Source organism: Crassostrea angulata, chromosome 1 (assembly GCF_025612915.1).
Source record: "Crassostrea angulata isolate pt1a10 chromosome 1, ASM2561291v2, whole genome shotgun sequence".
In the NCBI taxonomy this organism is placed as follows: Eukaryota; Metazoa; Mollusca; class Bivalvia; order Ostreida; family Ostreidae; genus Magallana; species Magallana angulata.
In genome coordinates, this window is record NC_069111.1 from 48,822,172 (window position 1) to 48,847,444 (window position 25,273).

A 25,273-nucleotide genomic window follows, 5' to 3' on the forward strand; every position below is an offset into this window, starting at 1 on the left:
TAAAAACACAAATTAATATGAAAACTTTTCAAAATGATAAAACCGACCGCACTCTGAAGGCCAATGAAGACGAATATCATTTATAAGGAAGAAGTAAAAAAAAAATACATCAAGAAGTTAAACCAGTCATTGTAAGAGGTCACCTCGAAATAATTAAATGTCGTGGGAAAGGACTATGTGCGGTATAATGCATTTTTTGCTCCCAAAATCAAAGTTCTATAAAGAGCTTTAAAAATAAGGTGAAAGATAGTTAAAATCATATTGAAAATGAGGGTGTTAAAGGTTATCACCCTAATGACGTCATAATGTAGAAATTAGACATTGCCTTATTTTGAAAAATTGTTGTTTTGTAGCAAAATACGGGTGTTTTCCGATGGTTTTTCGACTGGGAAACATCGAGCGCAGGCTTGCTCAAGTACCATTTTTTAGTATAATGTGTATAACTATCTGAAGAAAAACATATGTTAAAATCGGATTTTAGCAGACCTGTGCTCCATACTTCCAAAGCAAAATATAAAGCAAAAATGAGAAAAATTTTATTTGTTTGCAAATTTGCGGGAATAAGGTTATTTAGGTGACCTCAAAGATAAACAGCAAATAAGCAATGATGACTAAAATCAAGCTTCAAGTCATAGGCATCCTCTGTACAATGATTAATGAAGATTTGATTTTTACACGATACTATTTAAAAGTTGGTTGAAATCGGGGGCAGATATTTGACCATATATACATGTATACCCAATAGTCCTTTTTATTGAATAAATTTAATTTATTTTACAAAGTATATGTGTATATTAAACAATTTTTTGTACCAAAGACTTGTTATTTATTTCATTGTGGTCGATTTTTGCCATCTTCGTTGTCTTCGGCAAAAATACGGAGACAATGCTATCTTTTAGTCATTTAAAGTGGAAAAATGCATACATTCTATGCCGCCAAACAAAAAGAAGTGTGTGTGTGTGTGTGTTCGTGTGTATGTGTGTGTATGTGTGTTTGTTTTGATAAACCAGTATAACTTTTTGTTATCAAATTAGTATGCAAGTTATGTGTAGTATGTTTGTTCATAAATTATTTTAGTGATATGGCCTTAATTTGATGGCATACATCAGTAAAATAAAATGTGCACAGTAAAGTTAGAGAAATAACCATTTTGCTCATTTTTGTAGATTTTATGTCACTTATAAAGGACGGACTCCATCATTTTTTGGACTCCACTACTCGGTCTACTACTCAAAGTCACGCATTACAGAAGTTGTTTGCTCAGGAGATGAAACAGAACTTTCAAAGTGCCGATTTAGCATCATTTCCCATACTTCAGTATATACATCGTTTCCAATTATTGACTGCAGATCTGGTAAATGTTGATGGTTAAATTTTCTTACCAAAAAACATGTATAACATCTTTAATTAAGTTATGGTGTGAATAAACAAGTAATTTTTTTTTAGTCGATGATCCAAAGTGATACTGTTTTGTAATGAGAAATCACTGAAAGTTTGTTATCTAAACATAATGTGAATATGACTCGTGACTGTATCATGAGGCTGACCAATTGACTCACTTATCAGGCATGTTCAAAGTCCACACACTTTCTAATTGAGAATAATTTGGATTTTTTACACCATTGAGGTATTACTGGGAACCTTTGAGTGTGTCAAGAGTTTAATTTCAGGATGATTAGACATGCAGGGCCAATGTTCTTTGAAAAAATAAATAATCCTTGCCCAGGTCATTTTTCAGACGAAAAGTAAAACTCGTTTAGTACAGACACGGATATAGCAAATTCTCAGATGTAACGAAGTTTTTATTTGGAGTCCCGGCAAATTTAAAATTCTAAAAAAAATCTTTTCATGATTTTACGGTTATTACGAAATTGGATATAACTAATTAACTGAAATAGCGAACTGATTTTGAGCCCCGTAGAAGTAAAGAATAACGAAATTCAACATTTTTATAACGAATTTCTTTAAAGTGTAAAAGATTTGCGCTAACATTAAACATAATAGTTTGAATGAATTTTTTTCATATAAATGTTTTAATTTACAATCCGATCAATATATATTTAAAGTAATGTATTTTTTTAAGCCTCAATAGGAAAAAAATTATAGTCTGATGAAAGAAAACATGTGTATTGTGAATTCGCTATAGATATTATAATCAATTTGTTGTTGGGATATGAAGAATTACGGATATATAGTTTTACCGTGAATGCTTCTTTTGACATAGATTTTGTCAGCACAGTAAAAGAATTAAATGTTAGACAGAAGTTACTTTGACCAAGTTAATGTTTTAAACAAAAAGAGTTTCATTGAAGCTTGAGAATGTAAAAGATTTTAACGTAAGATGTTATCTAAAATGTTACCTTAACAACAAGTAAATGCCTGTCTAAATTTGTAAAAGAATGGGATCAATGAATTTAAAATAAAAATACAAGGCATAAGGTTTTTTTTTACCTTGACTCAAATTCATAAAGCCCTGAACAGTTCAAAAGTCCATGTGAGCCGAATGGTACATGTATGCGGGGTTTGTTAAATGTACCTCTGGCTAATGATTAACTTGTTTTGTTGCTATAAATTCAGGAAAACGATTTATGTATGATAACTCAAATTGTTATAATTATTTCAAACCTATGATAAGGCTATGAGCTGCAATTAGTGAAGTTTTTATCATAAATAAGTTTCGATGTTAGATTGATGTACATTTTATAATTATATTATTTTTTAATACGAGTAAAATACTTCAATCTTTAAATCCCTTTTAAAATATTTTCATATAAATATGAACTAAATGATTTTCATTTTTGATACCCAACACAGATTGTCCAAAATTTCGCTTTGGACCAACGTGCGAGCAATGCGACTGTAACCAGCAGACGTCATCAGACTGTAATAAAACTACAGGACAATGTTACTGTTTACATGGTTATTCAGGTGAAACTTGTGAATGTGAAGATGGAGTTCATTCTTGCAATTCCACGTACGCCTTTTGTGGAAAACCAACACCAACCTGTTACTGCAGGGCTCAGTATAATAGATTAGGACTTGCATGTGAAGGTACATTCATTTATCAATATTCAACATTTACTATATATTAGTTTATCTTTATTTGTTGTTTTTTTTAGATTTAACACTGTACATGTCATCGTTCCATCATCAATTTCAAAAGATGTTATTTATATAGAAGTCGAAATTAAAATTAATTTTTATCATTTAAGATTCCATTAGACTCTATGGAAATAAAACCGACAACGAAGGAATTTTGCAACTCTACATAAATCGAACATGGACCACATTTTGCGATAATAATTTCAAGTATAAAGAGTCCCTTGTGGCATGTAGACAGCTCCATCTACCTACGTAAGACATGTCCAAATAAAAACTCTATGACTCCTTCTATTTATGCTGAATAATATATACATTATATAACAAATCCCAATAATGATACTGGTTTTGTGTCCATTTTGATGAAAATAAAGCAAATTCCAAATGAAAAAAATGTCCTAATAAATAGAGATAACGTCTTATACTTATTCAGTATTTTTTTTCAGGCGATACGTTACATTCCGGACTGTATTGGACTTTCAAAATCCGGACACTTCAATGGCTATCATCTACAACACATATTGTAACGGAACAGAAACCAGTTTATCTGAATGCAGACTGAGTAGTTATGGAAGATCATGTACTCACAGTGAAGACATTTACATTCAATGTTTCCCAAGTATGCTATTTATTTAGAATATGGAAACCATTAAGCTGTCAATTGCACTTACTTGGTAATGACTAAAGTTAAATATGCAGACGCGGTTATAATGGTAAATGATTAAACCTTTCAAAAATCATCAGAATAATTTGCCAACATTACCCACAAAAAACAAAAACAAACAAAGCGTCTGTGGAAATGACACTCATAATCTCTTAGCTCACCAGAGACCATTTAGATAGGGTTTTCTGGTCACCTTTTTTGAAGCATCCATGTGTCTAGCTGTCCGTCTGTTCATTAATCCGTTAATCCGTTTGTAAACTTTTTTTTTACATTTACCTCAAGAACCACTTTGCAAATTTCAACCAAATTTGACTCACAATGATTCCGACATGGGAAAACATGGAGAAAAACTTAGGTATAGATTTACGTTTGTTTATGATCGCCAGGGATTGGGTGGTACCACAATGAGGAATCAAATTGGTGAACCAAAATTTACAAATCTTTGCTCTGATGCTATAATTTATGATATAACTAATACACAAGCCAGAAAATTGGTGATTTAGAAATATAGTTAAGATTTTAAAATGTTCAGACTATAATTACTAACCAAAGATAATTAAACATATGAGAATATTTAAAATCAAGTAAAAAAATCAAGGAAAGTAATGCAACATTCTGTAAAAATAAATTGGCTGCACGTTGAAAAATGTAACAACACTGAATTTTCAATGATCAGACATATGTCAAAAAGATGAACGCACTTTAAGCCCTTTATTTGTTTGACCCCTTATACTGTGGATAATATCGCGTTTTTCAAATATTCAAACTTTTCAGAAACTTCACAAGTCATTGGCTCAAATTAATAATATATTTCTTGTTCAATATAAAGAATTGAACAGCTTAATAAAATAGAAGTTAAATTGGCTTAGATATGTCACATGTAAAAACGAATAAAACATATCGTGGCTCACTTTGCCGTCTTCTGTCAAACTGTTAAACTGTTCAAACTATAATGATTTTATTTTCGGGAATCCACATAGTAATATTTCTTCTTACTATTATTACAGATTGTCCAAACTTTACTTTTGGACCAAACTGTGAAAACCCTTGTATGTGTAACAAGAACACCAGTATGGCCTGTGATGAAGATACCGGGCAGTGCTTTTGCAAAGCAGGGTTTTTCGGTGAACTATGCTCCTGTAAAAACGGTGTGCATACTTGTAACGAGACGATATCGTTCTGTGACACGAGTTATAACGGGACAGCAATCTGCCTGTGCAAGCCTGGCTACTCGGAGTCCGAATACCAGAAAGAGGGATGTTTGAGTAAGATCAATGTCATTATATATAACTGTATTGTCTCGAATTCTCATACATGTTACTGATTAGGTTAATTATGTTTTAAGGGAACGTTAAGTAACCATAAGTATTACATACTTATACATTCGGTTATTCCGACCGAAATCGAAATGCAAATTTTAAGAATGTGATTGGATGTTTAATATTATTAAAAAAGAGTAATTATTGGCATTAATCTAATAGATTTGATTTGAGCTAATGTCCTACATTCAATGCTGTATTTCCAGGTCACATAAAGACCAGATAATTTGCATTTGATTTTTTACATTCCAGATTGAATCCCTTTATTTTGTGTAAAACATTTCAAACATTGTTTCAACCAGACATATATATTTTTATGATATATAATTTTTCCTTATTTGTTATAGAGCTCTGTCTTTCTTAATTGCTATTTCTTGGGTTTTTTCCTCAGAGGAACACTTTCTTCGGGTGAAAACGCATGATCCAGAGGATGTTAACGTAGTTCTGTATCAAACTGGAGTTTGGATGAGAATATGTAATTATGGGTTATCTGCGGAAACTCCTCGGGTTGTTTGCCGACATTTTGGACTTCCTGAGTATGAACTAAGTAACAATACAATTAGTAAAATAAAGATAAGGTCGAACATTTCAAAAGGTAATTTTTATCCAAGTCTTAAAGGAAGTGAACATGAAAAAATTATCAAGGGCTTAAATTTGTATGTTTGATGTGTATAATGATACCTGAAAACCATTAAGACACAGCTTTCCTCAGTAAGAAGATATACCACTTAGAATAACTAATTCTTGCAATCCATGAGCGCTGCCATATTGTTAAAATCATTACCTCCCTGCTGGGTTATCTCTAAGCATCTAAGAGAGGGCAGTACAAATGTTGACGTCAGTGAGACACATAGCATTTTTACACACGTTTAGTAACGGGAAATAAAATGCCATCATCAAAATGTGAATTGAAACTTGAAATGGATGTTAAGAGTCGTTATTTTGAAACGGGTTAATGGAGGAAGATTTTGGATATCAAAATGATGCATTCCCACCAGCAGTTAATGTGACATGACACTAGAATGGAATGTGCCTTGATCACTGTTATTGTGGCCTTCTTTTTTCTTGCTCTTGGGAATTTCTTAAAAAGTTGTTATGAGTTTGAACATTATGTGTGCTACATTAATGAGCACACTAGGTGCTTTGCTCAGAATCCTAATTTTTAATCAAAGTACTGAAGAACTGACGGGAGTTGATTTTGTCGATGTTTATTTATTTTAAAATCAATGATATGTTATTTTGCATTAAGTACAGGTAGTTTCTAATTTGAATTACGCACATTTTTATAGTATGAATTTTTGGACTTTTTGGACAAGAACGTCGAGAAACCCCCATATGAATCTTGTTATCAGTAATAGAAATATTTCTCGAAAATTGTATGGATCCAAGCAATATTGAACTCTAGTCTCGTTCAAACAAACGCTCGGCTGACACGGTAGATCTCCGACAAGGATTTACGGAGACAGCCAAGCGTCGAGTTGAAGGAGACTATATTGAACTTTTGCGTAGGAATACATACGACTACAAAAATATTTAAATTGTTCGTACCATTTAAAATCTGACTATTTTCAAGGTATTTATAAATAAGTTTCCTTGAAAAACAATGGTTTAGCATACATTACATCGAATTTATCAAATATTTTCAAGAACTAAGTCTTATCAGCAGCGATAATTTGTGCTGAGGTCCAAACACTGTTTCACTTTCGGTTTGTCTGAGTAACTGCATAGGAGAGTTGATTAAAATCAACTCCCAAAAAGTGTCTTAGTTCTGTTACTCCTCTGACAGCATAAACCGATTCGGCATATACGTATCATCAAGATTTAATCTATGGTAATATAAAAACAAAGCGGAAAAATCTCCAGAGCATTTAGATAAAAAGTAACGGTAAGGAACCCCACAAAGAAAATGAAATTACATTTATATATTTATTTTAAATCTACAAACAGCATTTTATTTATGTAAACACTGACTGCCACATTTCCGTAAAAACCCCTTTGGAATTTGATGGTCTCATATTTCACAAATTATGATATCTATTCATTTTTTGCACAAATCATATATAGTTATCGAAGGTTCATTTATAGAAATTTACTAAATCCTTGTCCTCTTATGCTCATGACAGTATAAAATTTTGCTTCACATCCAGGCATAGCTTTTCTTTGTAAATTTCATCAGCTCTGTATAAACACTGGCCCAGTTCTAACACTGATCCAGTGACCAGCAGCAATTTGGCTTATCTACGTCAGAGAACAGATGCATGCTGGGAAAAATGGTTTACCTCCATATACCTTTCACTGAGAGTGTTAAATTGATAAAATCTAATGATAGAAATAAAAAAAAAAGGTTACAGACCTCATTTTTAAGTTTCAAAATGTTTTAAAATTTATTAAGCAACAATTATTTTTTTCATGTTCACTTCCCTTAAATTCAGTCCGTTGTTTATATATATTTAAGAATTTATCTCCATTCATAAACGTTTCTCTGATGCAATGTAAGCAATTAATTCTTCATGAATAAGTATTTTGAGTTGTGTGAGAAGGTGCAGTGCTGTTTTTTGGTTCATATTCACGTCATGAAATTATGTGTTGAAAAAAAAATATCTCACTTCAACAAATGCAAAAAGAAAACCAGACAAGAAAACTACACAAGATCTCGTTATGAGCAACATGGAGGTCTTTCGTCTGATTTTAGAACTTGAGATTTATGTTCAATCTTGATTTTGCTATTTAACAGCTAAACATGATTTAAAACAGGAAAACAGGGTCTACATTCTCAGGGCCAGATACTATTTTGTTTCAGGTGTAAGAGCTTTGTTCAACAAGTGTTTAGAAATTCGTCACTGTTCTTGAGATATCTGTGAATAACGTTTTAGGGGCAGGTCCCTTATCTCCTTATTGGGGCCGCTGAATTAATTTTGAAGCATATGCCTTTAATACTGCATTTCATTTTTTTTAAGATATAGGTGATCAAAGTTTTGGACGTATGACCCATAAAATACCCTAATTATGTTACACATGAAAAAATTGTTATACTATTGGGCTTCATTACTGTAAGATAAACATATTTGCTTCTATAAACTATTACAAAATATCCCTCGGCAAAGAGCTATTGGGAAACTCTTTTAGAGCCCTCTAGGTCCCTAACATTAGGGACCAGCCCCTTTTTCTTTGTATCAAATGAAAGGTCATTTGATTTTAAAAACATTTAGCTCAACAATTGTGTAGAAATTTGTTATAATTCTTGAGATATCTGAGAAAGAATGTTTTAATGGCCGGTCCCTTATCTCCTTACTGGGGCCACTGAACCAAATTTTGAAGGTTGCATGTTGTTAAGTACATTATTTTGAACATCTTTCTTCTATACTGCATTTCAAAATATTTTTTCTTTTTAAGATATAAGTGATCAAAGTTTTTGATTTTTGACCCATAAAACCCATAATTATGCTACACATGATCGTTATACTGTAAGGCTTCATAACTGTAAGATAAACATATTTGCTTTTTTAATTTATGACATTATCCCTCGGTGAAGAGCTATAGGTAAAATACTTAAGAGCCCTCTAGGTCCCTAATTTGAGGGGCCAGCGACCTTTTTCATATCAGCTGAAATGTCTGGTAAATTTAAACTTTTTTTACATTACATGTTTTAACAAAATGTTATCTCTTTTCCAGAAAAGAGATAAAGAAAGAAAAGTACAAACATTCACAATACTTTTTAAATCTCAATTTTCGAGCCCTAACGAACTTTGGCGCCAGAAGTGCTAGACATATAAAACAACAATCTTGCAAAACTTAAAAGAAACAAACCAATACACAATTACCCTCTATTAAATAGTCATATAGAAATATAACGCTTCCACATTGCTGAGATAGTGGTCAAACAATCAACATGAATACAAAAATCGAAGTCCCAAAGAAAATCACTTTGATTATGTTTCTTTTTCTTAGTCATTTTGTTTTTATTATCCTATTGAACTTTTTTGCGAGCAGTTATTTTAAGGATCAAGGTTTTCTTTGAGGCTATTATTCATGATATATGATATAAAAAATCCTAAATGCACACTACCAATAAAGCAGATGCCTACAGATATTGAATTCTAAGTTGTTAGTTAATGAATCATGTTTGAAGACCACAACAATTCGTTAAAACCATGTGGAAACTTTGTTTGAAACAAGGTCAGTATATATATATATATATATATATATATATATATATATATATATATATATATATATATATATATATATATATATATATATATATATATATATATGCATTTTCAGAGAGTATGCACAGCTCAGCAAAAACCCCAAAGGAGATATTAGAAATACAAAATCGAGTAGAATATTCTGCAATGGAACAGAAAAGAGTCTTTATGAATGTCAACACCGAGGAAAATATGCATATTGTTATCATGGATCTGCAGTATTTACCTGTCCAAAAGGTAAGTCAGATTACAGTGTCTTATTAAATACCATAAACATGTAATTTTCAACATTATGTGAAATGTTAATATTAAAGAAAAGAGTACGACAATATAAAATTAATCATTAATGATAAAACAAAGCTTTTTTTAGGATGTCATGAAGTCATGTTTTCGTTAATTTGTCTATTCAAATAAAATTTTGTTAAAATAAAAGATAAGAAATTCAAAATCTAAAAGCATGCACAAGTAGGTTCCAGGCATTAAGGTTTCTTTAGAGCAAAATTTACTAAGATGTATTTTAGATGTTGAAATGTAAATAGGACAGGTGACTTAATGCCTTTCGCCCAATATTTCACAGACCGCCTCATCAGATTGGTGTCAATACAAAAAACAGCATCGGAAACTACTGGCTTGTTGCAGATTTATTACGGGAGACGTTGGGTTCATCTATGTTCACCACTGAACACGAAAGAAGCAAAAGTGGCTTGTCGTGAACTTGGTTTACCAACGTGAGTCTGACGAGCTCATATTCTGACACTAGAGTCAGGAACTCTTAAACATTGAATAATGTTCTATATGTGTGTGTTACATTTGTCTTATTTTCATACAAAGAATACATACCACTCCGTCAAAAATGGTGTACATTGACAATGCGTTGACGTGGAATTTAAGTGAAATTGATATGATTTGTATATATGGTGAGATTGGTCTGTATAAAATATTGTTTCAATATCTGCAATGTTCTCAACAGGGATTATTGCAATTAAAACCAGGCACAAAATTCGAAAAATTAATCAATAATTTACTATCACTTGATTTTATTTTTAAATTATTTTTTTGGTGACTAAAGCTGTATTATGATACGTACTATTTCACAATTTCAACAGAGGTCTTGATTGAAATGTCTTTGAAGAACTTGCGTAGAAGAATCATTCTTGAAAAGGCATATGAATACTTTAAGAATTGTAACTCTGATACGGAAGCTTTTAACGCCTACTGTGGTTTCATCAATATTCGTTGAATACCAATTTTCGTGGATTTCGTTGTTAAGTTGATCCACGAAAATTATTGTTCATTGAAGTTCAATTTCAACTAACATTTTGTATTGATAGGATCATTGGCCACGAAATTACGTATCCTTGAAACTGTGGTTTTCAGAAAATCAACGAAAATTGATACCCACGAAAATTAATGAAACCACAGTATTATGTTTCTCATTTGGAAATTATAAACTGTATAACAAACATTGCAAACCATCATCTGTTTCAGAAAGCTTGTAAAAAGTCAATGGACAAATACTCAATCTAAAGACCTGTTTCCCTTTTATCCTATGTGTAACGGAGAGGAAAGATTTCTCGTAGAATGCAATTACCAAGAAAAATATGGCACGTGTTATGGTGTTCAGCTATCATGTAATGCTGGTGAGTAGTGACTTTTATGTTTCAAACTCTCAAACGGATATCTATGTTCTATTTCATGATATAATTCGATTGAAATGACGATAGCTAAATATATTCAGACACTACAAATCTCTTTCAGTGGTATTTGATTTTGTGCATTAAACTTATCAAATCAATTAAATTTTAATGCAAAACGATGTTATAATAAGTGAAGATGCTACAGGTATGGTTGCTAATACGAGCGGTGTGACCAATGGACGTTCCAGTTCTACTTCAATTGATAAAAATATATGTTTTATTAAGCTTTGACTTGCGATTATAATTACGTAATGTAAACATAATCGTAATATTTAATGATTCCACATATTGATTCTCACATATTTAGACACTCGTTGATCTTTTTTCTAAGAAACTTTTTGATATATCTTAGTATCTTTAATTCAGTTAATACCACTGTATAGTTTAAAAACTCAGTTCTATATAATTCATGGAACATACACTAATATGACTGTTTTGTTTAATCTTTTGAAGTTTGTTCACCCTATCGGTTTGGGGAGAATTGCAACCGTTATTGCCCATGTGACACCGAATCTACAGCTTCCTGTGACATGAATACGGGAGAATGTGTGTGTAAACCTGAATTCTCGGGGCATACCTGCAACTGTGCTGTTGGTTCACATAGCTGCAATACGACTGTCTCTGATTGTTATTATGAATCGAACCAAATTCTCTGCATATGTAAGGCAGGGTTTACGGGCCTCGAACATGGATGCGTTGGTAAGTATAACCAACACCAATAAATTCTTGCCTTTTTTTGTCTATGAAACCTTCTTCAAAGAAATTCGAATTGGCTTTAAAAAATTAACTATGTTTAAATTATTCATTATTATTTACATACTGACCAAGCTTGTATAAATACACAATTACGAAAATTCGGGGAGATGATATTGTTAATGCAATATGGATACATTTAGTATCACTATAGGGTTTTTCTTAATGTGTCATAAGATAAACAATGACCGATGCCATACCTGAAGTTAAGTGGCTAATTTTTTTGTAATTAAATGTCATTTTGTTATTCAAAATAATAAAATTTATCACGAATATTTTAACAACTCACATATTCTCTTCAACATATTGAGTTGCGTTGGGCATCACTTGACTTGAAGAGATACAAATCGGCTTGCTAAGAAATGTGTTTTTATGCATTGATAAAAACAACTTATACCTGTTATTAATTTTTGTAGATAATGTGAGAATAAGCACGACAAATGCTGTAGAAATATTTGAACAAAAGTGGAAAACAATATGCGGTTTCACAAATTGGAACGTCAACAATTCGTTGGTAGTGTGTCGTCAACTAAACCTCAGCACGTGTGTATATGAATCAATTTATTCTTATGTAATTTCATATCTTTTTGGTACATGTAATCGTAATGAAGGATGGCAACGTTGAATGCTGTGATATGGCTTTGTAATAAAAATGTATGCTGTAAGCTCTTAATTATCGTATATTTATACTGAAAGAAATCATTAAAATCGACTTCTGATCCAGTAACACAAGTCATGATTAAGGAATGTTAAAACAATAATTGCTCTCATTGGAGATTTTGGGGTAAAAAGCTAGATATCGTTGAAGAAATTCAATGATTCTCGTTAGTAGTTAATGTAAATGTTTGTTTTTCGTACGTAATTCTTATAAAACATCTATTGAAATCGAGTTCAATTACATAAATTATTGATATAATTATTGTCGATTAAAAGGATACAAAGGAATTAAGTCAAGTTTTCGTAAATATGAGAATTAAGATGGTATATTTAACTAATTCTAATGTTTTTTGTTTTTGTTTTGTTTTTGATTTTTGGAAAAATGTTTTCATTTTTAAAGGGCTGTTATCTATACAAGATCGGAATCTAGTCGTTGGTCTGATTATTATGATAAATCCATTTATTGTAATGGAACAGAGAGAACTTGGTCTGAATGCGAAACAACGCAGATAACAACTTCATATTGCACAGATGCCCGTAAATTGATGTGTGGAAGTAAGTTTTTATTTAATATTGTTTTAAACGAATAATGGTGAATATATGTTCTTTTTTATCAACTGATATTTTTTTAATAATGTATCTATACTTTGTTAAGACAGTGTCTGTTGAACAGGTCTAATAATAAGGAAATTGGGAAATTAGCTGCAAATTATTATCATTAACTAGTATTAACTATAAATGTTTGTAATGAATTGTTTTTCACACTAGAATGTCCTGCGTGGAAATATTCGATTGACTGTTCAAAGTACTGTCAATGTGATAAAAAGACAAGTGTAGGATGCGATCCAATTACTGGTGCCTGTCTGTGTCATGACAAATATGGTGGAACCGATTGTTCGTGTCATACATCAATGATTTCTACCTGTAAAAGCCCGTATAATATTTGTGAATATGACAGATGTAAATGCAAGCAAGGGTCCTTTAATGTATCTACATCATGCTCAGGTAAATGTAGTAGGTATTTATTTTGGATCATATATTAAGTAAAATGAGTCACACATATAAAACTGGCTATATCAATATTTCAATGGTATGCTATTCTCCTATTTTGGTATATATACTCTAAACGTTAAATTGTATTTTGGGCAAAAGCGACGGGCTTCTACTAGTATTGATGAATGACTGTCTTAATAACTAAATTTTGAAAGATATATCATAGAAATGTTAATTTTCCCTTCTGAAAAACAACTTAGCAAGACGATATTTCAGTTGTTATTATTTGATTTCTGTTTTCATAGACTGGAATGACGTGGTGTATTTTTGTTCCTTCAGTGGTGATAATTGGCGAAGTCTGTGTGATATGGAAACAAACAATTCACGCTTACAGCATACCGTATGACTTGTCCTAACGTTTTGTTTTAGCTTTAATATGCTAAAAGTATATTATTTAAAATGATGTATGATAATTATCAGATTTATATAATTTACAATCTATCGGCAATTACTCGTTATCAAAGAAATATTGTATATTAATCTTAACTTTATACTGACAATTTCTTATTGATGACCGAAATTTTGAAAAAAAAAGACACATCAAATCTTATTTCCCTACAGCAAGGAAGCAAATACCCTCTTTGGAAACCCGAGTATGGAAGTGATGGGGCCGAATATGTGTTCTTTGGGGACCCACCGCGTTATCTTTCACCGATTTCATACTTTGCTGCACTCAATTTTTCTATAGAAATCAAACGTAAGTTCATTTATATACGCAGTTTTCCTTATTTAGAAAATGTCGACACCATCATTATTCTGGCTTAGATATGAAAAAAACCAAAACTAAGCAAACAAAACTCCTCACAAGATATTTAGTATTGTATATGACGTGGTACAGTATGGCTCTTACCAATGTGTATAATTTTATGTTTGTAACAGCATCTATTATTTAAAGAACATAAAAAAGAAAAAGAAAAAATTTGTTGATCCATATGTGCCTTTTTTTCCATATAACATGCGTAACAATTCTGTTTTTATTGTATTACATAAATTGTCATTTCTTACGTTACATTCTGCCCGTGCTTGCAAACAATAAGAATTAAATAATGTTTAATCTCATCTGAAAAGCAGCATTTTCATCATTTCTAACTGAAACCAATTGTCCTTTTAATACCAATGTTTAGCAATATAGGTAATAATTCTTTAAATTTTGAACTTATTGCAGGTAGTCATCTTTGTGTTATTTTTGACTACATCATTTCAAGACGAGGTTCCATCGTGGTATCCATGAAAGATACATCGATGAAAGAATCAATCATTGTTAGTTTGAAAGGGGAAAAGACTAGCTGGACAAATAAACGAATAAATATAAATTCTAAGCTTCCAGTTCGTCAGGTATATTTAGTCAAATTTCGTTGAGTAGAAGTTGTAGATGTAGAAATAGATTATATTTGTTGCTCAACTGTTTATATTTAGGTAAGTGGAGCTGTGTTGGATTATTCTTGATTTGTTGTATGTTTCTGAAATTTAATGCAATAATACTGATCCTAATTAAAAAAATAAGGTCACCTGATTCAAAATGCTGACATTTCTTGGATTGATAGTGGGGGACAAAAATGTTTTTATTCAAAATTATTAATTAAAAAATTCTAAATTCTATTACAAAGCAAACAGGTATGAATTTATGCACCAGGAGAAAGACAACATTTACCAATGGATTATAAAAGAAATAACTTTTCAGAAGATCCGGAGTAGTAGAGTTTACAGAATCCCAAATTTTATACTCTCATTTTCTCAGAATATAAAGAAGTTACTCAAAAATGTATATACCGCTTCACTTAAGATTTAGCAGGTCAGTGTGCTATATTTCCCACAACCATATATCTCTGGAAAAGCAATGCCTTCTTAATGTACATACATAAAAGACTTTAATATGTGCTAAATATTTATGGTAAAAACATGGTTACATTTTGCATTAATTAGAATGTTACATTTTAGATAATGTTTGTATTAGAAGTAAAAGCCGCCTTAGACCAATTAATAATTACAGAATCCAAGTGTGGTAACATTTTTGTTTTCATTGTTTTTCTTTTTCGATGCGAATTTTACTTCGAACAACAAAACAGAAGATTCGCTGATAACACATTTGAAATAAATGTATTCTTAAATACAGATTGTGCAAACTGGACATTTGGCTCGAATTGTGACGACTGTGCTTGTGTGCGAGCACACACTGACTTCTGTGATAAAAACAACGGAACATGCCACTGTAAACAAGGCTACACTGGAGAAGCGTGTCAGTGTGAAGACAACGGGGAACCCTGTCCACACTGTAAGCATCTGATGATTCAAGGCTATACTGTAAATGTCTGTCATATATCTCATTGTCTAAAATTTCGTTTAGATATTCGGTTGGTAAATGGAAATACTACATCGATGGGAAGAATTGAAGTGGTCACAAATGGTGTCTGGTCAACTATCTGTGATAGTAATTGGGACCATGATGACGCTACTGTCGTCTGCAAGCAACTTGGACTTGGAAAGTAAGTAATGAATAGTTATTACCAGAATCAACAAGTGACCAACGATCTGATTTTTTTTTTATTGATCAACAAAGACCAATTTCTATCCAAGATGTGGGCTAGCTTTACTTTATGTACTAGCAAATAATTGAATTGATACTTGTAAGGGATTTTTCACGATTAAAAGAAGTCTAAATTTCAATATCATTACTGTAATTGTTTGCAACAAATCCCAAATATGTTGAAAGTTCGGAGGATGGGGTTTATCCTTAATGATTATTCAAACATATCGTGATTTTCTTCGATACAAAATATCAAACAAGGTTGCAGTTAAAATGTCATGGAGTTGATCTATGAAATACACTCTTCCCAAAATTTGTTGCTTTTCCTTGATCCACAATGGAATAAATGTGAATAACCTTTTGTGATTAAGCACATTTATATTCATACACAAACTGTAGTCTCGATTTTTAACAGGTTAATCATTCTTATACAACTGCCTCGTTCTATGTAATGAATAGTTTGTTTTAAAAAATCTCATATTTGAAATTCCCCTTAGTCCCCCTCCAATCAATATTCTTTCATAGATTTTATGATGACCGTTAACATCAATGTTTTATTATCACCGTGGTCAAATTGTATTAAAGTTTTTAAACGAACTGTTGAATGACGAATTTCTTTATTGAATTATAATGTTGTGTTTTTTCTTGATCATCTAAGAAAAAAATTAAAATACCGTCGATTTTCTCACGTGGTAAAAGTTTTGTTTCTGTCAAAAGCTCGCTAAATTCAGATGCCCGTCGCTTCGCAGGTATCGAAGATATGGAATTAAAGCACCCACGCATTACAATTGCATGAGTGCTCACCGGGTCGCTTTGCAGGTATCAAAGAGATGCTGTCTTATCAATTACTGGAGATGCCCAATATTTAGCAATTACGGGTAAAAAATCACCGTTCTCCTAACAAAATGCCCATTTTAAATTATTCTACATAACTTTAATAGGAGGAACGTTTAGTGTTTGTTCACATATATAGATTACATATATGTGTGTCTACGTTCGTTTATTGACAAAGGATTTTTTATATTGATTTTCTGAACACCATTAGTCACAGATCATTATATTTAATTTAAATCTACGTAATGCATTTGACTGGATAGAAAAATTTAGTTAAATTTGTATAACCTCGTCACAAGACACGTCACAATGCACCAACGTCAATAATAAATCCATTTGACGTTACGTTTTGATTTTGAACAGATTCAAATTATTTTTAAAAGACAAAAACGCACTAAATTTGTACGGTTAATTACAGAAAGTTTAATTATAAGGAATGAACCCAATATCTACCCGAGTTACACTCGTATAACCTATGGTCGAGCATTTACGCTTTATCATAATCCGCTAAGCTAAGTGGCCGACTGAGTCTACAGCTGAAGTAAATATTTACTCTAGACAAGTAGGAAAATTGACGGTATATCCAAACGAACTCTTTTATACAACATAGTATTTTTTTTATTCTTTGATAGACAACAAAAAAAAAAATAAGCAGTTTTATTTGATCACAAAAAAATTGTATATCATTATGACTCAATGTTATTTCAATAGAATAGATTAACAACACCGTATTGGCAGTCTATGTCATGGCTTTATTTTAATATATCAGTACATCATAAACTATTCAAATGTATGCAAAATATTGCAAATATAGCAATAGAGTAAGTTAAATGATCAACATCGACTTTTGGGTAGTTATGATGTTAGATCTTCAATGAACCAAACAATCAATCAATCAAGATGAATCAATCAATAAAATCAATCAATCAATAATTCAAACAATATTTCAATCAATCAATCAATATGCAAATCAATAAAGTATAATCAATGTTTTGCTTTAGTGAATGTCTCAATATGACAATCAATGTATCAATTTAATTGATTACTCAATGTATTCAATGATGACAATCAACCCACTGCAATGTATCAATAGAATTATTCAATTACTCAGTGTATTCAATGACTCACTGTCAATCAATGTCTGAATGAAACAAAGTGTCAATTAAAGTAAGCCCGATTATTGGCCACGGACCTGGAAGTAAACAGAATCCGGGGCAGGCTTAAGCAAAATTCGTTAGACTGATGACAGCTGCACGCCACACGTGTCGTTGTAAAGCCATGACGCTTATCTACGGATGTGATGAAAGTACTACTTCAAGGAATTACGATTCTGAAATACAGAAAAAGAAGACAGAAACACGAAAAATATGGAATATATAACCTTACAAGATAGGGTGGGAGGGGGAGGGATTGAATTTTTTCCAGATTGAAGCTGAGAAAGGTCGATACACTACTGCGCATGCGTAATATAAGGACCCCAAAAGGGGCCGTGCGAAAAGTTTCGAGAACCTCATATTGAGGAGTTATCTTTCTTTCGATGTAGATATTAGTGAAATGGTTAATCTATTCATTTCCATAACATGACTTAACTCATATCGAGTTAAGTCGGATTATTTCAATAGAATAGATTAACAACACCGTATTGGCAGTCTATGTCATGGCTTTATTTTAATATATCAGTACATCATAAACTATTCAAATGTATGCAAAATATTGCAAATATAGCAATAGAGTAAGTTAAATGATCAACATCGACTTTTGGGTAGTTATGATGTTAGATCTTCAATGAACCAAACAATCAATCAATCAAGATGAATCAATCAATAAAATCAATCAATCAATAATTCAAACAATATTTCAATCAATCAATCAATATGCAAATCAATAAAGTATAATCAATGTTTTGCTTTAGTGAATGTCTCAATATGACAATCAATGTATCAATTTAATTGATTACTCAATGTATTCAATGATGACAATCAACCCACTGCAATGTATCAATAGAATTATTCAATTACTCAGTGTATTCAATGACTCACTGTCAATCAATGTCTGAATGAAACAAAGTGTCAATTAAAGTAAGCCCGATTATTGGCCACGGACCTGGAAGTAAACAGAATCCGGGGCAGGCTTAAGCAAAATTCGGCCATATGTCTTCATGTATATAAAAACTATGATATGATGCATGAAGACATCCGCCACAAGCGGTCAAAATTTTGCACAATGCCATGACAATAAGACTGCGGAATTACTCGGCGTGGGATTTAGCATAAACTTTAACATTATTATGTAGTATGTTTAGGAGGCCAGCACGTATGGTTTTCAAAAATGTATTCTGAGCAGTATCAGACAAATGTACACCATCACGGTAATATTTTGGTGAACATTGTTGTAGATCAGGGTACTTTAAGCAGGCGCCCTTACGCTTGACAATAAATGGGGCTAATGATTTGTTAATTCTTTTTCGAGGGTCTCACCGGCAATATTTGATAACATATGTCTGTAGTAATTTCGTGGGAGTATCTGGGACCATATGAATCTTGTATTCGGCAGAATTGTTTGTAGGTTAACAACGGTTAATTTCATGAATTTTTGCAGTCTTAGCAAGGGCATGGTCCCAATACTATTGCCCCCGCAATGTAACATTACCCAATCTGGGTGGCCTCTTTGTTCAATGATATTTGTAATTGTGGGCTCTACATCCTCCCAGACCATACCACTCTTTCCATGCCAATATACTGTGATATTATGTTTCTGAAGGTCTAGGTGTAAGTTTCCAAATTGTTGGACAGCGTGATGGGATGCATGTTTGATAATTGACGAACCAATGATCCAGACCGTGGTGTTGGGACCTGAAAACTTAGTATTGAATAATACGAGGCTGTTATGAACACACATAAAATTATGCTTTACAATCTGATATATGAATAAAACGCGTTAGATTTCCATCTGCCTTTTGACTTAATGTCCTCCTCCGAATGCCCTTGCAAGTACAAATGTGTAGCTCCACCTATTCTAAATGAGTGGGATTTGAAAGTTGTTGAGTCAAGGCCAATAAATTTGACAGACTTATGTAGTACGGATGTGAATTGATATTTAGTAAGAGGTTTGTGGTTGAAATGACAGAAAAATAGGCCTTGTATTTGTGGTCTAACTGCCAAAAATTCACGCATGTGCTTGAATAAAGACTGGGTTTGAGAATTTATTTCAATCTGTAGCTTAGTACCCCTATTGTATTGGTCTGTTTTTGAACCTTTAATATACAGACCAATGTGTGTTTCATTAATGGTCACGTCGTGAAATAATAAGGCTGGTGCGTCATTACTAGTGAAAGTAAATTCGCTAATGCGCAATAATGCAAAAAATGCTAGATGAAAGGCTGCTGAAAACATAACAGCTTCATACAAGCTTTTGCACACCGTAGGTAGTATAGAAACTAATTTATTGAGACAAGATAGGGAAATTGGGGACCGTACATCCTTCGCTGGATTTAACCGACGGAAACCTTCTAACATTTTTTTAACTATAAAAGTTTTAGTGTTGTCAATTTGACCCTCTAACTGAAGCTTGTAACTAATACCGCTCAAATAACATCTCGTTGTTGAATAGGACACTTTATTTGCATGCAGGTATGCGATGTAGTTGATTATGTGGTCCAGTGGTGGAGGCCAACAAAAGATAAAATTGTGTTTGGTACAAAAAGTTTCAAAGGAATTTATGCCTTTTTGATACGTGGACGCAGTATTTTTGGATATTACTGCCTCAAGTAAACATTCTACATGGGGTCTAAGAGGGACAACAATTCCGGAGGTAAACGGGCTGGAGTCTTGTCTGCCTGCGGAGCCAGGGATCTGAATCTTTCCCACTGAAATCGAGAAATTGAATCTGCAATGGAATTTTGGTAACCTGGGATATGCCTAGTTTTAATCTGAATGTTATTTTCCATACATAATAATACCAATGGTCTTACAAGAGACATGACACGTTGAGACTTACTAGACTTGGCATTCAATATATCGACCAGAGCTATGTTGTCAGTGTTTATTAGCAATTTCTTAGCTGTAAATTGATCTGCCCAAATCCACATGGCCACAAGAATAGGCACTAATTCCAAAAATGTAATATCTCTTCTTATATCTGGACCCCAAGACTCTGGCCAGGATATGACAACCCAGTGATTCTGGAAAATCGCACCTCCACCGTAGGAACCACAACTATCGGTAAAGAGGTTTAGGGTTTCATTATCAGACCAGTATAGTTCTGGGAATGGTGAACGCCCATTGTATTGGTCAAGAAATGTGAGCCAGATCCTAGCATCCTCTTTAACTGCTTGTGTAACCTTGATCAGGTGGTAATGTTTCCTAATACCAATTGTTGTGTTATAAAACCTGCGGTTAAAAGCCCTGCTACCAGGGATGGCTTTGGCGAAAAAGTTAAGCGCACCACAAAGTGATTCCATTTCTTTCAGGGTGACTTTTTTAGAAGAAGTAATTGATGAAAGCTTGGACCTAAGTTCTGCAACCTTATTGTCAGGAATAAAAATGACCTTATCTATGGTATCAATACCTAGTCCTAAGAAAGATAGACGAGTACATGGGCCCTCAGTTTTCTTGTCGTTTATTGGGACGCCCAACTCACTGCAAGTTAACATGAACATTTCAGCAAGCTTTGAACATTGTAATGTATTTTGCTCGCCAACAAACAAAAAATCATCAAGATAATGGATGATATAATTTTGAGACTTTTGTGCTACGAGCCAATGCAAAAATGATGAGAATTTTTCAAAAGATGAACAAGCTATGGAACAACCAAAGGGCATGCATCTATCAAAATAGTATTTTTCTTGAAAACATATTCCTAACAGTGGAAAATCTGAAGGGTGAATAGGTAAAAGTCTGAATGCGCTAGACAAATCCATTTTACAAAGCAATGCCCCTTTACCATTCTCTTGGATCATAGAAATGGCTTGATCAAAAGAAGCGTAAGACACTGAGCACAGAATTGGATCAATATGCTCGTTGACGCTATTGCCAATGGGCGCTGACAAATTTGAAATTAACCTGTAGCCTCCATCTTTCTTGGGCAGGACCCCAACAGGGTTACACCTAATGTTGGGAAAAGGGGGTTGGGAAAAGGGGCCTGACATCCTTCCTAACGTAATTTCTTTCTCAATGATAGCCAAAAGTTGATCAGCATGTTCACTCGCGGACTTCATATTTTTGGATTGTAAGTAGGCTCTTGGGCCTATGTAATTCAAGTAAAAGCCGGATTTGAAACCATTTAATAAAAATTGAGCATTCTGAATATCAGGATATGTAGCGAGGTATTGCTCTAAAACGGAGATCTTAATTGGGGTTGAACCTAGGTGCATGAAATCTTGGTCTTGGTAGCTGATAATGCCTTGGGCGAAAGGGACGAAAATTGGTGTAATTTTGCGGGGCGAAATTTTGGTGTGCTGGATTTGGAGGGGGGGATCTGATGACTTGGGTCTGGGTCGACTGATAGGACCAACAATGCATGCGTGGGTGTGACTTGTTGCAATGCATGCATATATGCTGGAATGAACACTGGGGTTTGGGACAGGAACCTTTAAAGTTATAATCAAAACATTTGAGTGACGATTTTGACTGTTGTGGAGCTTGTTGAACTTGAGCCTGCATATACAATAACCATAACTCCGCATCGATAGAGCCAAATGAAATTGATGTGTTTTTTGACATTTTGAGACGAAACTGTCTGTCGTATTCAATCCAATTGCCATTTATATTACGGCTATATCCTAAACGTATTGTGTGGATATATTTCAAGATACCCTGTATGTCTGATGGGTGTCTAGCCAGGTATATGCTTGAGAAAATCAAAAACGCATCAAGCCAGGTGTTAATTGATGTAATTTTGTTTGTTTTAGTTTTTGGTTCAATAACTAACTGACCCTCAACTATGGAAAATTTGTGCGAATCCTGAGCGGATGTATCAACTGTTTCTGAATTGATGATTTTTGACAGATCAATGTATTGTTTTGACCATATTTTATCTTTGATGGTTTGAGGGACATGAACCCCAAGCTCATCAGAAATGCTTATTAAAGGGTTTTCACCTGAAGTTGACAGAGGGATTGATGGCGCTATGGAAGGTAGCGGTACTGCAGTCTGCTCACTGGTTGTGGGATCATCGACTGGTAGCTGATGCTCTTGATTTTGAGGTTGAGTGGACACAAACTTGACCGCTGCCTGCGTGGGCCTGCTCGGGCCTGCTTGGGTTTGGGTGGCTGTGGTTGCCGGATTAAGGGCCCTGAGAGCCGGATGAGCATTTGGCCTGGCGTACGGTGACTTGCTCTTTCTTTTAGACCGCAACATTTTCTAGGAAGTTAGCAAAGCTGAGTAACTTAAGATACAAAGTTATAAAGAAATATCAATGAAAATTAATGTATCATAAACGTTATAATATGGCTATAAAGTTATACCGTAAGTAAACAATAAATTTATTGTATCTGTTAACGTTACGTATTTATGCTATATGATACTAGTATATACTCTATATGCAACCGTAGTCCTAGGTCAGCACTAGCCATGTAGGCCCGTTAAGGCCTACTTGAATTTGAATATTTTAAAATTTATTGTAAATTAAAATTTTACAATGGAATATTATATTTTAATGATGATGACTAAACTTTTTATTAACCAAGTTATATCCATTGATAGCCCGCAATTTGACTTGAAATAAACCTACATCGTAATGACTATCTAATGTAACAATCATGGCCGCCTTAAAGAGAGAAGCAGACGAAATAAGAAAATTATCTTGTATTGCAAAGTTTTAAAACCCTTTAAAAAAAAATAAATGGAAGTGAATACGTACCGCAACTTGGACAATTGATTGAATTACACAAGATTACCCGATTACTATCCAACGATGATTAATCGAGCGATTAAGTCAGTCGTGATGAACAATGATTGAATTTTTTCCAGATTGAAGCTGAGAAAGGTCGATACACTACTGCGCATGCGTAATATAAGGACCCCAAAAGGGGCCGTGCGAAAAGTTTCGAGAACCTCATATTGAGGAGTTATCTTTCTTTCGATGTAGATATTAGTGAAATGGTTAATCTATTCATTTCCATAACATGACTTAACTCATATCGAGTTAAGTCGGATTATCTAAAACACTGTCAATTGAAATGAATAGAGTTTTTAATTATTTAGGTTTTTAGATAATTGTGATTACCTCACAAAATATCAAAATAAACACTATCGAAGTAAAAACATGCTGTTTGTCAAGTTTTTTTGCAATAGGTATGGCATCGCTGTTTCAAATGCAGAGTTCGGAATTGGTAACGGTCCAAATAATATCGGCAAAGTAGATTGCCGAGGAAACGAAACGGACATAATGACTTGCTCTTTTAAAAAGATGACGTGTAGTCATCACAACGATGCAGGTGTTATCTGTAGTAAGTTTATTTTCTTACGTTTAAGGTAACTTGACATGTTCGGTACAAACACTGTCAAATTTCCATCTTTGATTAATGTATCCGTTAACAAAATATTCGGTCATTCACGAAAAATTATTGTTTTTCATTTTTACAGCCAATTTATCAGATAGCATAAGATTAGTCAATGGTTCAGACAAGACAAATGGTCGCTTAGAAGTAAGAATCGATGGACGCGGAGCATGGGGCACAGTTTGCGGTTTGGGATTCTTCCAAAACGAAGCTAAGGTCGCTTGTAAAGAACTTGGATTACCCACGTAAGAATAAAAAAAATCACATAGTACATGTGTGCCCTAACGTAGGAATCTACAAATCTTTGCCTTCTTAAGAATCTTAACAAATCAACAACCTCCCGCATAAAAATGGCCACAGATCGGTGCTCACCCAGAATTGAGGAACGTATATTTCGTACTTTTTTTGACCATAAAAAATAATTAATCACTTAAGTTTTTTAGGAATATGAAACGTTTGAAGACTAGGCGTTGGTTTTTATCTGATTAAATATATTATATATCATATTATGATCTCTGATTCTCTATTTCTCCATCCCACAATCAATTTCTATATATTTTAAGTATGTTGAAAACGTTTTTGAATCCCCCGTACACTTTTGCATTATTTGATCCATGCTTTACGAGGGTCAAAGTGTTCATTTAGCGGTGTGCATTGTGATATCCTTTTAAAAACCTCATCTAGAAAAGTAGTGCCATTTGTGAATTGAGGAGGGGGAGGGGAGGCAGACCTGCACTATCATCAAAAGTATTAAAAACAAACAAATACCGTTTATTTATTTCAAGCCCTTCTTTCACTTCGTAACTGTCATTCTCGTATCAAATCCATGGCCAAATATGCTTTTCTAATCGCCACTGTCTATTACTCTGTCCGTTTGTCAGTCTGCCTGTACACTTTTTAAGAAAAACATTTTTGACGTAAGCTCTAGAACTACTGTGTCAAATGTGAAGAGTGAATCGTTTTTTAA

General features: G+C 33.2%; 2 protein-coding genes across 3 annotated transcripts in view; one reads left to right on the forward strand and one right to left on the reverse strand.

The window, feature by feature from the left end:
* Positions 1 to 25,273, forward strand: part of LOC128180931 (uncharacterized) — a 51,090-nt gene that overhangs the window by 5,641 nt on the left and 20,176 nt on the right. For both annotated transcript variants that reach the window (XM_052849147.1, XM_052849139.1), the window contains exons 4-24: positions 1,167 to 1,354; positions 2,815 to 3,051; positions 3,213 to 3,354; positions 3,546 to 3,718; positions 4,771 to 5,028; positions 5,474 to 5,618; positions 9,367 to 9,527; positions 9,868 to 10,018; positions 10,779 to 10,930; positions 11,441 to 11,686; positions 12,157 to 12,283; positions 12,798 to 12,952; positions 13,166 to 13,402; positions 13,696 to 13,790; positions 14,012 to 14,147; positions 14,616 to 14,785; positions 15,389 to 15,452; positions 15,564 to 15,722; positions 15,795 to 15,933; positions 24,101 to 24,255; positions 24,392 to 24,551. In XM_052849147.1, coding sequence (XP_052705107.1) covers positions 1,167 to 1,354; positions 2,815 to 3,051; positions 3,213 to 3,354; positions 3,546 to 3,718; positions 4,771 to 5,028; positions 5,474 to 5,618; positions 9,367 to 9,527; positions 9,868 to 10,018; positions 10,779 to 10,930; positions 11,441 to 11,686; positions 12,157 to 12,283; positions 12,798 to 12,952; positions 13,166 to 13,402; positions 13,696 to 13,790; positions 14,012 to 14,147; positions 14,616 to 14,785; positions 15,389 to 15,452; positions 15,564 to 15,722; positions 15,795 to 15,933; positions 24,101 to 24,255; positions 24,392 to 24,551 — 3,450 coding nt within the window. The remainder of the gene's footprint in view (positions 1 to 1,166; positions 1,355 to 2,814; positions 3,052 to 3,212; positions 3,355 to 3,545; positions 3,719 to 4,770; positions 5,029 to 5,473; positions 5,619 to 9,366; positions 9,528 to 9,867; positions 10,019 to 10,778; positions 10,931 to 11,440; positions 11,687 to 12,156; positions 12,284 to 12,797; positions 12,953 to 13,165; positions 13,403 to 13,695; positions 13,791 to 14,011; positions 14,148 to 14,615; positions 14,786 to 15,388; positions 15,453 to 15,563; positions 15,723 to 15,794; positions 15,934 to 24,100; positions 24,256 to 24,391; positions 24,552 to 25,273) is intronic.
* Positions 18,451 to 23,766, reverse strand: LOC128180963 (uncharacterized). Its single transcript, XM_052849180.1, has 2 exons — positions 22,906 to 23,766; positions 18,451 to 19,660 (listed from the first exon to the last, which is right to left on the reverse strand). The coding sequence occupies exons 1-2, from the start codon at positions 23,162 to 23,164 to the stop codon at positions 19,251 to 19,253; spliced, it is 669 nt and encodes a 222-aa protein (XP_052705140.1). The 5' UTR covers positions 23,165 to 23,766; the 3' UTR covers positions 18,451 to 19,250.